Here is a 14,537-nt window from a genome sequence, read left to right as displayed (position 1 = left end):
ATCCTGAGCACACACAGGGGCTCTATCTCGCTGAATTTCATGGGATGATGCAGCACCAAAGATGCTGTTGGGTGTTAAATGACAGTTCAAAAAATGAGCTTGTTTTGCAGCTGGGCACAGTAAAGTGGTGAGAGCTGAGACAGTATCATATAAATGATCTGTTTTATTCTGAAGAGAACTATTTACAAAAGAAGTAGAGCATTGTTTTTACTAAAAATATGCCTTTATAGATTTTTATAATATGTATCATATAAAAACCATACATTTATTTACATGACTGCTACATACAAAAATTACAGCACTGTGGTATATGTACATATCTATAGGTACATTCTTTCTGCTTGTCCCTGCTGTGTGCTTTTTCCCTCTCAATCCAAGGGAATCATTGCTGCAGCACCCAGACACTTCCTTTCTTGGCTTTTTGGTTCAAACAATCTTGCTTTTTATAGCTGAGTGGGGAGTAGAGTTTGCCTGATGGAGAGGCTTATCTGGAATTCACCATTCTAAGTAGGACAAGTGCATGTGGCCCTGCCTGCAGCCTCACTTTCTGCTCTCTGTGCAAAATGACTCTGTTGTCAGTAACTTTTTGATTTATTGTTCATCTCCAGGGCAAGTTGCTGATCTAAGTTTGTGTGAAGATAAAGTGCTAGTGACTTGCCTTTCATTTACATTTGTTCCTTGTTTACAGTTGCTTCCCTTGCAGAGTTTAGGAAGGGGAGACTGATCCCTTTTCCCTCAGGCTGGCATAATAAACATTTGCCCAAACAAGTCACCTGTTACTTGTGGGAAAGTCCTTTGTAACCTTAATCTCAGCAGGCATCTCTTCTCTGTGCAATATTTGAACAGTGACTGTGCAGCCCTACTGTTTTATTTACCATTATCTCGAAAGCAAGGCTGAGGGTTGTGTTTAGAGCTGCTAATCCCACTCCTTTGGGATGCTGAGTACCTGCTGGATTAATGTGCTTCCTCCATCTCATTCCCTGGAGCTGATGTTTCCTTTGCACCGTGTGTGTCCTGGAAGAGTCAAGTACCACAAGTGAAGTTTCTTCTAACCAGCACTGCAAGGCTGATCCTGGGCTCCTGGCCATGACAGGATGGAGGTGAGTGTGTTAATGACAGCACAGGGTGAAGACCTTGTTAAAACACAACGTGACAAATGGGTGTGAAGGACTGCACGAGGTTTTTCAAGACAAGACAAAACCTAGCTGCTGTGTTAAGGCAGTTTCTGTTCCTGTGGAGTAGCAGCTCAGCACAAGGTCTCCTTTGGTGTGTTGTCCAGTTCATTACACCCAGCTCTCTTGTATCTCTGGGTTTAGTAGTGCAACTAAGTCTTTAGGGTGACGGGGCTTGTTTGAAGAAACTATACCCAACTGGCACCTTAGAACATGCTGACTTTCCTCTTGCAATCTCTTCTGTCACTCTTGTTAAATAAATAAAATTGCAGTGGGATTAAGGATTCTCTGTAAATGAAGAGATGTGCTGTGCCTACCCTTGCAACTGATTGAGTCACTTTCCTCAGCAAACGTAGCAGAAGGCACCTTTCTTCATCTCATTACTGCATCTTCATGGGGTAAGTTAAGGCTCTTGCCTTAGGATTGCATCCATGCATCCATCCATGCATCCGTGCACCCATGCATGCACCCATGCGTCCATCCATCCATCTGTCCGTCCATCCATCCATCCATCCATCCATCCATCCATCCATCCATCCATCCATCCATCCATCCATCATCCCTCTCTGGGGTAGAGTCCCACACAACCGCTGGGCATGTGGCTCGAGTAGAGTTGGTGGGGTCTGGGAAATGACAACTGACAGCAGAAGAAAGGTCCCTGAGGACCGAGATGTTCACGTGGCTCTCCTGATAGAGCATTGTTTTCAGTGTTCACAGGTGTCACTGTGTCACAGGTGTCACTGTGTCACAGGTGTCACTGGCATCCACGCAGCCACGCCTGGCTCTGCAGTATCAGCACTTGGGGTAATGCATGTGGGTGTGACAGTCCTGGCAGCAGGAGGTGCTGAGCATGTGCCTGGTGTCCCTGCCCCATCCAGAGTCACAGCACAGGCAGGATGGGAGGATGAAGACTGAGCACTGCACTGCAGCCCTTCCCCTCGCTTGCACAAGTGGCTACAAGCAGATACTCAACAGCTGAGCATTGCCTAGAACAGAGAGGCCAAGGTTCAATTTCCTTCCCTGCCTGTGAGGCTCCTGATTCCTTTCCCCATAAGCATCAAGCTGTACTTGGTGGGGCTTTGCCCAAGTATTTCCTGAAGCAGGCTCTGCACTCCAGGATTCACTGCTTTCATGTAGATGGGTTTTACCACCCAGCTCTTCACTATCATTGCCAATCTCACAGGACTCTGCTCCTTGCAACCCAGAGCTTAGTGCAAGATGATTTCATACCAGTGTCGTGGTTTCATGCTAATAAGGAAACACGGGAATGCTCAAATCTTCCTAGGCAGAAAGGATATTTGTACTGAGGTATTATGGATGTTCTATCCCACAGGTAAGCTGAGTAATACTAAAACCCAAGCCACCAGCCTCTTATCTGGTGTTCAGAAGGAGTTTGGTACCTATTCTAGCAGAAAGCTTGTTCCTGTAAGTAGTGAGCAGAGACAGCAGCTCCCTGTGGGATGGTGTGTTAGCACCAAAGTTGCTGAGCAGGGCAGAGCTGAAGGTGCACCCAGCTCTGTCTGCTGTGGGACAGTGTAGGTGGTGGCCTCTTTAGAGCAGCAGAAAACAAACTGGGGCCCGTGGGTATCATGAGCTGGGAGAATGTGTGAAAATTGCATGACAGCAGCAGGACATCTCTGAGCTGAGCCTGGTGCTCCTCCCTGGCTTATGATGGCAGACTGACAAAGGAGAAGAGCTGTAAAGTGCCCATCCAGTGAGGAGGGAAGGTCCCTACTTGAGTATTGCAGGATTTCCAGCACTGCTGTGTGCATACACCAAAAAAGCCACCTTCCTTCTTGTTGATCAAGTCGTGCAAAGCAGGCTCTGGTCATCTTTGATCAAAAGGACCTTTGGCTACCTGCTCACCAAAGGGCTGAGTAGCAACTGACCCACAGGCAGGGACAAACACTCCTTTCTGTCAGGCCATAGCCAATGTTACTGCATAGGGCAGAGTAACCTGCAGGCTTTCCAGAGCTTTGTAACACCCTGATGGCCTTTGGCTTCAGTGAAGGCAGATGCCAGTGTGCTTTCTGAGGATCCAGTCTGCCAACCCAGTGTCAAAGACTGACTGACATCATTGGGAGTAGGCTTTCAGTGAATTATTAGTTAGGCTTTTGGGGGTCTATCCAGTTAAAATGAGTTTTCTTACTCTGTTTGGGAGATGTGTATGGCTTTGGGGAGAGGCGTGTGACTTGCTGAAGCTCCCAAACTACTTTTGGCCATTGGAGGAACAGCAGATGCCCCAGGACTGAACATGCACAACTTTTATCCAGTCTGTAATCTCTTGTAGATGGTCAGTCTCCATGGTCAGGGAGAAATCTGTGTAGCTACAGCCTGCAACTCTTACCTCTGTAACAGGAAGGAGCTGGAGAGGACAGTGACACCACCTATCTGTCCCCTACCCTGAGCTGCGAGGAGCCTGGATCCCAGCGAGGGTGAACAGCCACGCAGAGCTCCAGGGGAAGATGGTGCCCAGGCAGGATCTGCAGTGAGGGCTCAACTTCCACCACAGAGAAAGCTACATTTGTCAAAACATGGTACTGCTGGGGCCAGGGTGACTCCAGTCTCAGTGGGATGGATGAAGGATGTCACAGCTGCCAGGGTGGTACAAATGGCTCCCCTCTGTCCTCTTGCATTCAGCCCTCTTCTTCCCCCTGTGCTCGCTGTGACAGCAGTTCTCAATCCCCTGCACCGCTGTCTTGGGGCTGCTTATTTCCTTCTCCAGCACAAGAATGCTTTTAAGACAATCAGAGGATTCTTCACAGCAGAAACTGGACTGTGTCAAAGCGCCTAAAATATACCCTGAAGTTTATCACTTCACTTACAGGGTAAGAAAAGTTTCTTTCTACTAGAATCACATTGTCAATTTGCAAATCTCCAATTCATGTAAACATTTGGTTCAGACCAGGTGCGGTGTAAATAGTGCAGAGTCTCAAGAGTTAACTCCTTTGCCCCCTTCTTTTTTACTCAGTGGATCAGACTTGGGTCCATCAGCAAGCTGGGCAGCTGCCCCACTCCCCATCTTGAAGCAGGAATGGCTGGAGAATTTTCTCTTTTTCAAATTAGTTTTTCTTGAAAAAGGAGAAGAGACGGTTTCCTTCAGCCCCGCCGGGCTCATCCCCCTGCTGCTCCGGCCTGAGCGCGGGGGAGGGCCTGGCACTCCGCTTGGCGCCGGAGCCACTGGAGAAGGAATAAGCAAGCTGGCTCCATTCCTTCGGGTGTTTGTCCATCAGCTGCTGGTCAATGACCCTGTGCATGTCATCCTGCAGCAGAGGGAGACAGGGGCGTTAGTGGCAGCTGCTGCTCGAGGGGAGCTCGCGTGGGGGCGGCTGAGATGGGTATGAAACGTGCAGTGATGAGATGGAGCAGGGATGATGGGAGCGGGGACAGGTCAGTGTCCCCACCCGACAGCGGGCTCGGCTGTGCCTGCTGCCGTGAGGCTTTTCAGGGAGTGAGGAAGATCAACCAAACAACTGTGAGGGATAAATTGCTCAGGTGGTCTCGCACAGGAGCCCTGTGCCTGCCTGGGACTCTGTGCCACTCCTAAGCTGTGTTTCTCTGCTGTCTGCAGCTTGCAGATGTCCCCTTTGGGGTAGAAATGAATAAGAAGAACAAATGCAGCTGAAAGCAAAGGCCAGAAGAAGGACAGAGATCTGTGCTGAGCAGGTCTGTCTGCACACCAAGTGGACAGGCAGGGGTGGCAGAGCTGCTGCATGGCCACTGTCACTGGGGCTTCTTTGGGGAAGGTGCCAAGGAGCTGGGGCAGGTGTGGGCCCACCAGATCCTTCCTGGGCTTTGCACCACACTCACCAAACAGAACTGAGCTCGTCCCTTAGACCCCCCTCCTTCCCCTAGAGCCAGCACAGCAGTGGGAGCTCTGACTGACAGCTCAGTATGAACTGTGGCTTTTCAGATGTACCAGAAATGATCTGATTCCATCCATGTTTGCCCCACAGTGAAGCTGCTTTATACAAAATAATTACCCAGTTCCATTGCCAGTAATAATGTACTAACTTGTTCCTTGAAAACCTGGCTATAAATTTTACAGAGTTTAAACTTTCAGATCAATTGCTTCTCCTATAATTGCATACTTAAACCACAGCTTAGTGAAAATGTGTGTACACAAACTAGCCCCACAGAGGAATCAACTGTTCTTGGGTGGTTTGGTCCCTGATTAGGGCTGAGGACACTGTTTGGTGAGAATGAGGATACTCTGGATGGGCTGGAGTGGTGGAAGTGCTGTTCATTCAGCACAGGACTGAAGGGAAGGTGCTGGCAACTGCCCATTGCCCATCAGCCAGCTGGGACTGGAAACTTAATAATGGCTAATCTCTTGTAGTGTTTTCTGCAGGGAAAGGGATTGACAGCCATGACCTGGACCTGAATTTAGGATGAGGATTTCCCCTGAGGGAGCAGGAGGGTGCAGAGCTACACAGACTGGGGAAGCTTTGGGTCTTTTTAGAGTAGGGCTGGAGAGAGGAAAGGCAGAGGGAGAGTTGAAGAGGTTGAGGTGAACATCAGTATGAAATATCAGTGAGACAGGTTTCCAGAGCTGAAGCTGCCATGTGAAAATGTACAGCACTTGGATTTTGAAGGCACCTCTTCTGCTAAATCAAGTAGGTACCCAGGCTCCTGCATGGCAGATCTGTGTCCTTGATCAACCATACAACAAGGGATGAGAATGATTTACATGTATATTTATATATATATATATACACACACCCCAAAATATCATATATATATATATATATATATATATATATATATATATATATATATATATAAAAATACAGTATGCACTATTGAGAGTACACTGGATTGGGGTCTGTCAGATCTGTGAGTCAGAGAGTGAAGCACTTGCATGGGGAGGTTTTTTTGCTTGAGTCCTATTTTATAGCTTGTATGATTATGTCCTTAGAGAACACTGCAATCTTGTTGACAGCCCTTGGTGAAATGCAGACTAGAAGTGTGCAAGAGCAAAATGTTACCAGATTAAAGCATCCAATTACACCCAGCTAAAGCAGAGACTTTTATCCTATTTTATCAGAAACTTGCTGCAAACCCCTTTGCAAAACAGTCCCCAAAATACATAAATCACCTAACTTGTTTTGTGCCTCTGTGGCTGAGATGCTGTTGAGGGGAAATGAGATGGCTGGAAACTATTTTGCTGCTGTGTAGCAACACCTCAGGTCAGTATGGAGACAACTTACTGCTATGAAGTGGGCCTGAGCCTCAGCTCAGAGAGCTGATGGGAGCAGGTCTGAGGTTGCTGTGCTGTGTTACTGCAACAGGACCTTTTCTTAACCTCTAAACTAGGTTTATTCTAGCACAAAGTAGGTTTCACTTTATACCACCCATCCAGACTGCACTTGGAGCCAGACAGCTCCTATGCAGAGCACAGAGTGTCATTTACTGGACAATGAGGCTGAGAAGTAAAATCCCAGTCTGTCTTTCAAGAAGCTTTCCAGACACAGCTATCCAATATTTGGATAGAGAGGGTTAATAATATGTGCACCTCAGACTGGCTTTTCCTGTGGTGCCCTGGTAAAGCCTCACCATGGGGTGCAGGATGCTGCCCCTGGCTGGTGCTGGATGGGGGGTGTGGGCAGAATATTGGTGGGTGATGGAGACTCCCACTGGCCCCTCTTGCCAGATGATGGTGAGGGCAGAAAAGGATGTGGGTGATGGTGGCAGCAGATGGAGAGGGGATGGTGGGTGTGGGGAGCTCACCTCAAAGGCAGGAGGGGTGTACGACTAAAGCTGTTGGTACAGGAACTGAGAAAGGCCACTAGATCAGAAACCAAAGGAGCCAGATAGTAAAAAGCCCTGAGGAAGCAAACTGTAAGCAGGAAAAAGAAAAGAAAGAAGAAAAGAAAAGGGAAAAAAAAAAAAAAAAGAGAGAGAGAGAGAAACGAAAACACAGTGGAGTTGAAACAGGAGCGAGGTTGTATGGGAAAGGTTTCTACTGGTCAGGCTTGTTGTTAGTAAAGCTGGGGTCTTGCATGGTCTGCAACAAATCACTATAAATGGCACAGACCTTTTCTCTTGAGTCTGCTTTATTTTCTGAGGTAGACCTCCCTTGGTGCTGGTTCTGGGAGGAGGCAGCTTTGTCTGCTCTCAAGGGTTCTCTGCCTTCACAAGGGTTTTCCCACTGACCCCAAGCAGAGCATCTCCAGGACAGCTGTGGAACTGCCATGACTTTGTTCTTTACCTTGGTGAAGAACTGGAATTTTAGCTCCTCCTTCTTGATGGATCTTCGGAGTTGATGAAAATAGTGCACCAACAATCAGCACAACCTTGTTCTCCCACCTTTCTGCTCTATCATGGAAATGCACAGACATGCTGTGCCCACACATACCCAAGGTGTGCCTGCCTAGGGACACCTCCTGCACGGACTCCTCCTCACCCCATGCAGAGCAACGTGCACATTTCCCATTCTGCCAGGAGGCACAGTCTGCTTCTCCATTTTAAATGAGTGTTTAGAGCTGTAGAATTAGCAGCTCACAGCCAAAAGGCTCAGAGCAGGGAGGGGCAGCTCCCCTCTGCACTCCACGGCATCGCTGGCTCCTGCAGAGCCAAACCCAGCACCCCCAAACACCCAATCCATGGATGCTCAGGCAGAGGACACGACACACCCACAGGGAGGGGGGACACTCCCCCACAGGTGGCCCTGGGGCCATGTGTCCCTCAGCCCCCACCCTGCCGAGGTGCTCACCTGCCAGGCCTCCAGCTGCTGCGAGAGGTTCACCTTCTGCTGGATGGCATCCAGGAGTTGGCTGTTGAGGGACATCATGTCGATCTTGCACTTGGTCAGCTCCACCTCCACCGCGTTCTTCCTGTGGGGACAGAAATCAGGGCATGGCACCTTTTTCTTTCTAAATGAAGAGTTAAGCATATCTAAACAAGTCTACAACTTATGTCTTTCTCTGGCAAGTCCCCACATCCTAAGGTGTCCATCTCTGCTGTATTCTGCACAATCGATTAATCTGAAGGGTGGGACAGAACTTCTGACATCACTAAAGCCAGCAGATTTCTGATAAGCACACTGTGAAGAATACTGAAAGAAAATCAGATACACTGCTGTGTAAGATAATAGTATGCCTGGATAATGTGCAAGACCTGCCAATAAAATGGAGATCTAGAACGAGGTCTATAAACAAATATTTTCTCTTTTTCTTCTGTTTACATGCATAGAGAAATGGTGCATGCTAAAAATCAAATTACCTGTTAATCACTTGATCAATAAATTGCAATATAAACCAAAAAAAGTCTTAAATAAGAGTAAAATTCTGCTTTCACTTGGGACTTGAATTGAAGGAAGAAATGAAAGAAGAGAGCTTATCACATCATATACTTTTTAAGAATGACAAACTGTTAAAATTGTTTTAATTAAGTGTTAGGCTTTAAGGAAAGCTCCCAGTTTCAGCGGAGTTGTCCCAGCCCTTGGCAACACCTCTGCTGCATTTCCTCCCAGACATTTGGTGGCCACTGGGCATGTCATGCCATGGCCAAGGTTACCTAAAGAGCCCCAAGTGCTCAGTGGCTGAGATGTTCCAGCTACTCCTTGCTTGTGGAAAGGAATTGTCCTTTAAGATGGAGCAATTTCCTAAGCTGCCCAAGCTGCTCACCATGCTGGGAGCACACAGGTGAGCACAAAGCTTAAGTTTTCAATTAACTGCTGTGTGATAGGAAAGCAGAACAGGACTTGCTGGGAACAATCCTTCCTTGCAAACATTTTTGAGAGAAATAATTGCATCTTATTAACTGTAGCTAATTCCTTGTCTCCTAATAGCTCCCTTGTGCTCCCCTGCAGAAGAGCAATTTGGGAATTGTGCTGGGAATTTGTGTTTATATTCCAGGTACTGGTTGCTTAACACTTCCTCTGAAAGGATCCTATTTTCCTATCGCTTCCCATGTTGCCAAACTTCAGCTTCAAGCAAAAATTTTCCACACCAGATGTCTGCCTCGGGCAGTGATTTTATTTCTGTTCAGAGTTAGGGATTTTTTGGGGGATGGGTTCAACAAAAGCAAATTAACCCTTGGGGTGTGAGGTGGGAAGAAAATCACGAGCCTCTCCAGGCAGCAACCAGCTCACTGGGGAGGGATGTTTTCACTTCAGTGACAGGATGCTCTTGTCTGCTTTCACTTGCTGCCACTTTCTGCTCCTTAATCCCCCTCACCTGTGCCCCATTCCTGGGACTCCTGCACTGCAGGACAGCCAGCTCCAAATATTGCTGCTTTGTTCAGCAAGGTCACAGTGGACTGGAGAAGCTGTGCCCTTCCACTCCAGGGCACCTGAAGCAGCCTTTTGCCTTCTGCTGTGACGCTTCCCTGCTGCTGGTTGGATGTTTCCAGGGGATTGATGGCAGCGGCAGTGTTGCCATAGCCACGGCAGAGCCAGCAGCCCACACGCTCTAGGAATGTCAGGACTACCTCCCTGCCCCCAGCAGACAGCTGGGATGCTCCTGCTCCTTGCCAACAGATGGAGGTGTTACAGAGGACAGCAATGGGAATTTGGTACCAGCTAGCCCAGCAAGGGCAGCACGGGAGATCGAGCCACTTATAAAAAGGGATGGTGCGGGCTGATTTAGCTCCTGCACCCTCAGAGGTGCAACCCTCTCCTGCTCCTCTTGTCTTGAGCTTTTCCCTAAGAAGCTGGACTGCTGGTGTCCTGGCCCATCTGCTTGTTGAAGGGATTATCAGATCAACCTTTTCTAGCAGAGCACAGAGGGGTAAAGGTGTCTGTCCCTCTTCTCTGGGCAAGGAGTGCTCAGGACATTTTGGCAAACCCGAGGACAGAGATGGGGAAGGGGGATTTGGGGTTTGGTGGAGCAGAACCACACATATCTGCAAGGAGGAGGGGCAAAACAAAGAGCCAAACCAGTGGGAGAATCCCAAAAGGAGAACCAGAGAATTACAGAACTGGAGATGCAAAAAATACCTTGGAACAGGAAAGGAGAGGGAATGACCAGAGGAATGGTCTAGGGAAGCCCAGGCAGGCTGTAATGGGGATGGTCAGGAAAGCAGGGCTGTGTGTCTGGAATAGCAAAGGAAGAAAAATGTGACAAATATAGGGCAGACCTAGTGTTTCCATTTGGCTCCCTGATGCCCTCGCCTCGTTGCTGTGACTCTCACCAGCACTAGGGATGGCACAAACGTGCTTCACAGAATGCTCCCAAATACCCCCAATCCAGCTGTGGGGCAGCTCTGCCTTTAGTATCTCCTCCCTGCTCCCAAGCTCCTGGCAGCATTTCCCAAGGCCAGCAAAACCAAGACATCACTTTGTCACAGCTGCTGTGGAGAGCAGGAGAAAGCCACTCCACAAATGCCGCCCCAGCCTGGCTCTGGCTGTTGGTGCCACTCACTTGGCGATGGCCTCGTCGCGGTCCCTGATGGCCTGCAGGAGCCGTTCGCTCGCCTCCTTGTCCTCGGCAGCGCCGCGCAGCCGGTCCCGCTCCTCCTTCAGCGTCGTCATCTCCACACTCAGCAGCGTCACCTGCGGGCACAGGGAAGCTGTGAAACCCAGCTCTGCTCGGGGAAACGCACAAGTGTGGCCGGGGGGAAAAAGGCACATGGGCCAGCCTGCAGGTGGAGAGATCCCCTGGTCGTAGAAAAAGCTGTGTCTGCTGTGTGGGGCTGTTAGTGCTGGTGCCACCCTCCATGAAATGTGCTGGCTTGCCCTGGGATGTGGCCTGAGCAAGATGTGTCACCAGGATGGCCTCAGTAACACGCAGAACCAGCACTGAAAGCTCTGCAAGGCAGGACCCACCTGTGACACTGCTGTCACTGTGGCATCGGTGCTAAAATGTTGCCCCTCTCCAAGAAGTTTGTCTTGCAGTTTGCACACCTCCTCCGATGTAATTCTGTTGTAATTCTGATCTTTCCAGGGTTAAATTATTGCTAACATAATTTACCAGCAAATAATATTTTTTGAAGGGACTATTACATCTCCCAAAGTAATATGAAGCCAAAGGATGTGAAAACTCTCTTTCATGCCATGGGAAGGTGTTACTGGCACATCTTACAATTTTAATTAGACTTTGAAATATGTCTGGAGTCTTAAATAGTACGAGAAATGATCTATCATTTCAGTCCTGTGCAGAGTGAGTTAATAGGGTGTGAAATCATGCAAGGATTGCATTAGCACAGCTTCATAATATTTCATACACATTTAATTTCTTTGTCTAGGGCACACACATGCTCTGTTACGCTACTCCACCACCTGGAAACCCTTCCAGCGTTTGACCCACCTCCTGCCTCTAAATGCAGCTCAGTAGTGCTTGAATCTTCAAAGAAATCTTTAAATAGAGGGCAGACAGTCAAAAAGGGCTCATCTCATCCAGGGCGTGGGAGGATCTGCCGTTAGTGAGGCACGGCTGGGCCGGGGGGAGGAGGGTGTGAATGTACCCTGTCTGTGCAGAGACTCCCCATGGGACTGGGGAGCTGTGCTGGGGCTGCCAGGGAACCAGGGAGCTGTGCCAGGGCTGCCAGGGAATTGGGGAGCTGTGTCCTCCCTCAGCCCTACATGGGGAGCACCTCAAGAGCAATGATGTGGCAGAGAGCAGTGGTGTTGGGGTGATGTGAAAGGTGCTGAGCACTGCTACAGAAATCCCAGGGGACAGAGGATCCAGAGGCCCAAAACATGGCGTTTGGGATAGGTTTGGGATTTTAATTGGTTCTGTCTGTGCTTCAGGTAAGAATGGGAGAAAAAAAAAAAGCCGGCAGAAGGTGTGAAATAGCTTCTCAATGAAGACAGAGAAGGGGGTGACTCCTATCTCCACCTGCTCACCTGCTCTCTTGGGCAGGAGCAATGAATGTGTGTGACACCACAAGATCCTAAAAGCCACTTATAAGCAGATCCCCTTTGATTGTATCAATACCAGTGCCAGAACAGAGGGATGAGGAGGCAGCAGAGCACTGCCTCCCCCAGGTGGACCAGATTTCCACATGCATCAATTTTCTGTAGCACTGAACAGAAGACGTTGTTGCCTGTTCAACAGGAGGTGAGAATAATTAATAACCTGGAGCAAGTGTGAGGCTGGATAACAGGCAAAAGCTGTGGGAGACGTGTACTTGCTGTGGGAGGCTGAAGCTCCTCTCTGAGAGCAACGGCTGCTGCATTTGTAGCTATGCCCCATCTTTCTCCACATCACACAGAGGTGTGAGGAGAAAACAGAACTGCTGTCCTTCCTTTGCTTACTAAATGTTCGGAGCTTTGGTAGTTGGGGACCCCTAAAAGCAGACCCAGGTTTCCAGACTTGCACAATGGCTTCTGGTCCCTAGTCTTCTGGTCCCTACTGGCTGGAGAGTCTGGGGAGATCAGACAAGCCTAAAATCTGTGAATAAGTCTCTAAAGGTCTCTCAGCACTGCCAGGCTGCAGAGATCCAGCCCTTGACTCCTCCATCTCAGGTGTGTTTAATGGCAAGGGGGGCTTGTGTGTGGTGCACAGGACTGCAGCAGTACAGCCAGGGCAGTGTCTGGGCTCATGTCTCACTGGAAACAGAAGTCTGGACCTTCAAAAGTGTCTCTTGTGGTGGCCACACTGCTGAGAGGAACAGTAGGGGAAGGATGGGCTCCAGGGCTGCTCCCCTCCCACACTCTGCCCTGATCAGCTGCTGTGGAAGCAGGACATTTCCCACCCTCACACCTGTGCAGCCACAACTGCCAGGGCATTTAATGATTCTCTCACTCTTTCCTCTTTGGTCCCATGGTGGGAGCTCCCACAGCCCTACACAAGGCTGTCAGACCCCAGGTTGTGCTGACTTTTTGAACAGGGATGTGCTCTCCTATTTACTCTCCAAAGGGCGATACAGCACTGCTGGGAAGACTAGCCAAGGACATTAATCCCATTCCCTGCTCCAGTGCAGTTGCTGCTGCTTCTGCTGCAGCCTCTAGATCTCCTCCAGCATCTGGAGTCTTGTCCCACAGAGACAAGGAGTGCCAAGCACCTCTTTGGATGCCTGTGTCCATTTTCTGCTCTTGGCACAGGGCCTCAGACACAGATAATGCTGCAATGGGATTCTGTGCTCTGGGTGTGGAGTTGGTGGTAGGGCTGGACCATTCCTTGCTGTTGAGGTTGCCTCAGCTGGTCCCTGGGGTGCTGCCTGGTGCCAGCTTGGCCACAATTAGGATTCTCTGGGAATGCTCTGCTCTTCTGAGGGTTTTGTGATGCTGCTGTGGAAGAAGTCAAGCCCTGCTCCATGCACAGCAGAGCAGCACCGTTATATCCACGGAATTGGTGCACACACACCTCACAAGGACTCAGTGCAGCAATTCAGGTCAGCCTGGATACCTTTGGGTTTCCAATACCCCGTATCAAGCAGCCTCATATTTTGAGGTCTTCTGCTGAGAAGAATTTAAGTAACAGAGATTGGGTAAAAAGCAGATTGGGAGAAAGGCTTAAAAGAAGTTTGGGTGCTTGAGATGATGCCTCGGATGGACCCCAGACAATTTGTCAGAAACTTTCATCATAAATGCTTAAATCCTCTGCATTTGGTTAAACAAATCTCCCTCATCCAACCATTTTGGTCTAAATCCTCCTGGGTTATTTATCATGTTGGTCTCTTTGATGGATGGCATGTCTTGGAGGATGAACACTGGTGTTACAAGACCACATGTAAAGTGTGGGAGTTGCTAACCTGGCTGTGCAGTCGCTGCAGCTCCTCCAAACTCTGCCTCAGTTTCCCCCGTTCTCCCTCCATTAATTCCCTCAGGGCTCGCGAATCCTCACTCGTTCTCCTGATCTGTTCCTCTAAGGTGTCGTCGTCGCTTCGCCGAGAGCTCTGAGAGTGGGAGAGAAATCTCTTGCTCAGATTTCACTTTAAAAAAGGCAATTGTATTAATTTGGTACTAGTTTGGGACGAGGGTACTAAACAAGGAAGAAGAAAATGTGAGTGGGACTTTGGTACAGTTTTTTGTTCCCATACACCTTCACAACCAAGAGTGCTCAACCAAGGGTAGTGCTTCAACACATGATGGAAAGAGCATGCAGACCTTGGCATAAACCAAATTTACAGAGAACTACTGCCCATTTGGTAGCCCATATGACTACAGTCTCTGTTTGTGGACCTTTTGCAGGACTCTCTACATTTCATTCACCAAATGCAACTTCATCTCTATACTCAGCCTATGGGTACCTAAATGAGGAGGGTGAGTACTCCCTCACAGCCCCCTGCAGGGGCTGCACTGCTTTCCTCACCACAGCACCCCAAATAAGTCATAATGACAATGAAACCAGGTTATTGGGAATGGGAACAGGCCTGATTTGAGCCATAACAAAAAGGGAGGTGTTTTGTTTAAATTCTGTACTTCTGTGGATGCTGAGTGGTCCCTCCATGCCACCCCTCCTGCCCAGCAGCCTGGGG

General features: G+C 48.9%; 1 protein-coding gene across 7 annotated transcripts in view; it reads right to left on the bottom strand.

The window, feature by feature from the left end:
• Window positions 1-145: 145 nt before the first annotated feature.
• The window catches only part of BICDL1 (BICD family like cargo adaptor 1), a 67,569-nt gene continuing 53,177 nt past the window's right edge, over window positions 146-14,537 (bottom strand). For all 7 annotated transcript variants that reach the window (XM_086855508.1, XM_086855507.1, XM_086855511.1 and 4 more), the window contains 4 exons: window positions 13,812-13,955; window positions 10,538-10,668; window positions 7,888-8,008; window positions 146-4,435 (listed from right to left, as the gene is read on the bottom strand). In XM_086855508.1, coding sequence (XP_086711634.1) covers window positions 4,235-4,435; window positions 7,888-8,008; window positions 10,538-10,668; window positions 13,812-13,955 — 597 coding nt within the window. In that variant the 3' untranslated portion in view covers window positions 146-4,234. The remainder of the gene's footprint in view (window positions 4,436-7,887; window positions 8,009-10,537; window positions 10,669-13,811; window positions 13,956-14,537) is intronic.

The sequence above is a fragment of the Cyanistes caeruleus genome, chromosome 18 (genome assembly GCF_971803275.1).
Source record: "Cyanistes caeruleus chromosome 18, bCyaCae1.hap1.1, whole genome shotgun sequence".
Classification (NCBI taxonomy): Eukaryota; Metazoa; Chordata; class Aves; order Passeriformes; family Paridae; genus Cyanistes; species Cyanistes caeruleus.
This window is presented reverse-complemented; position numbering and strand designations above follow the sequence as displayed.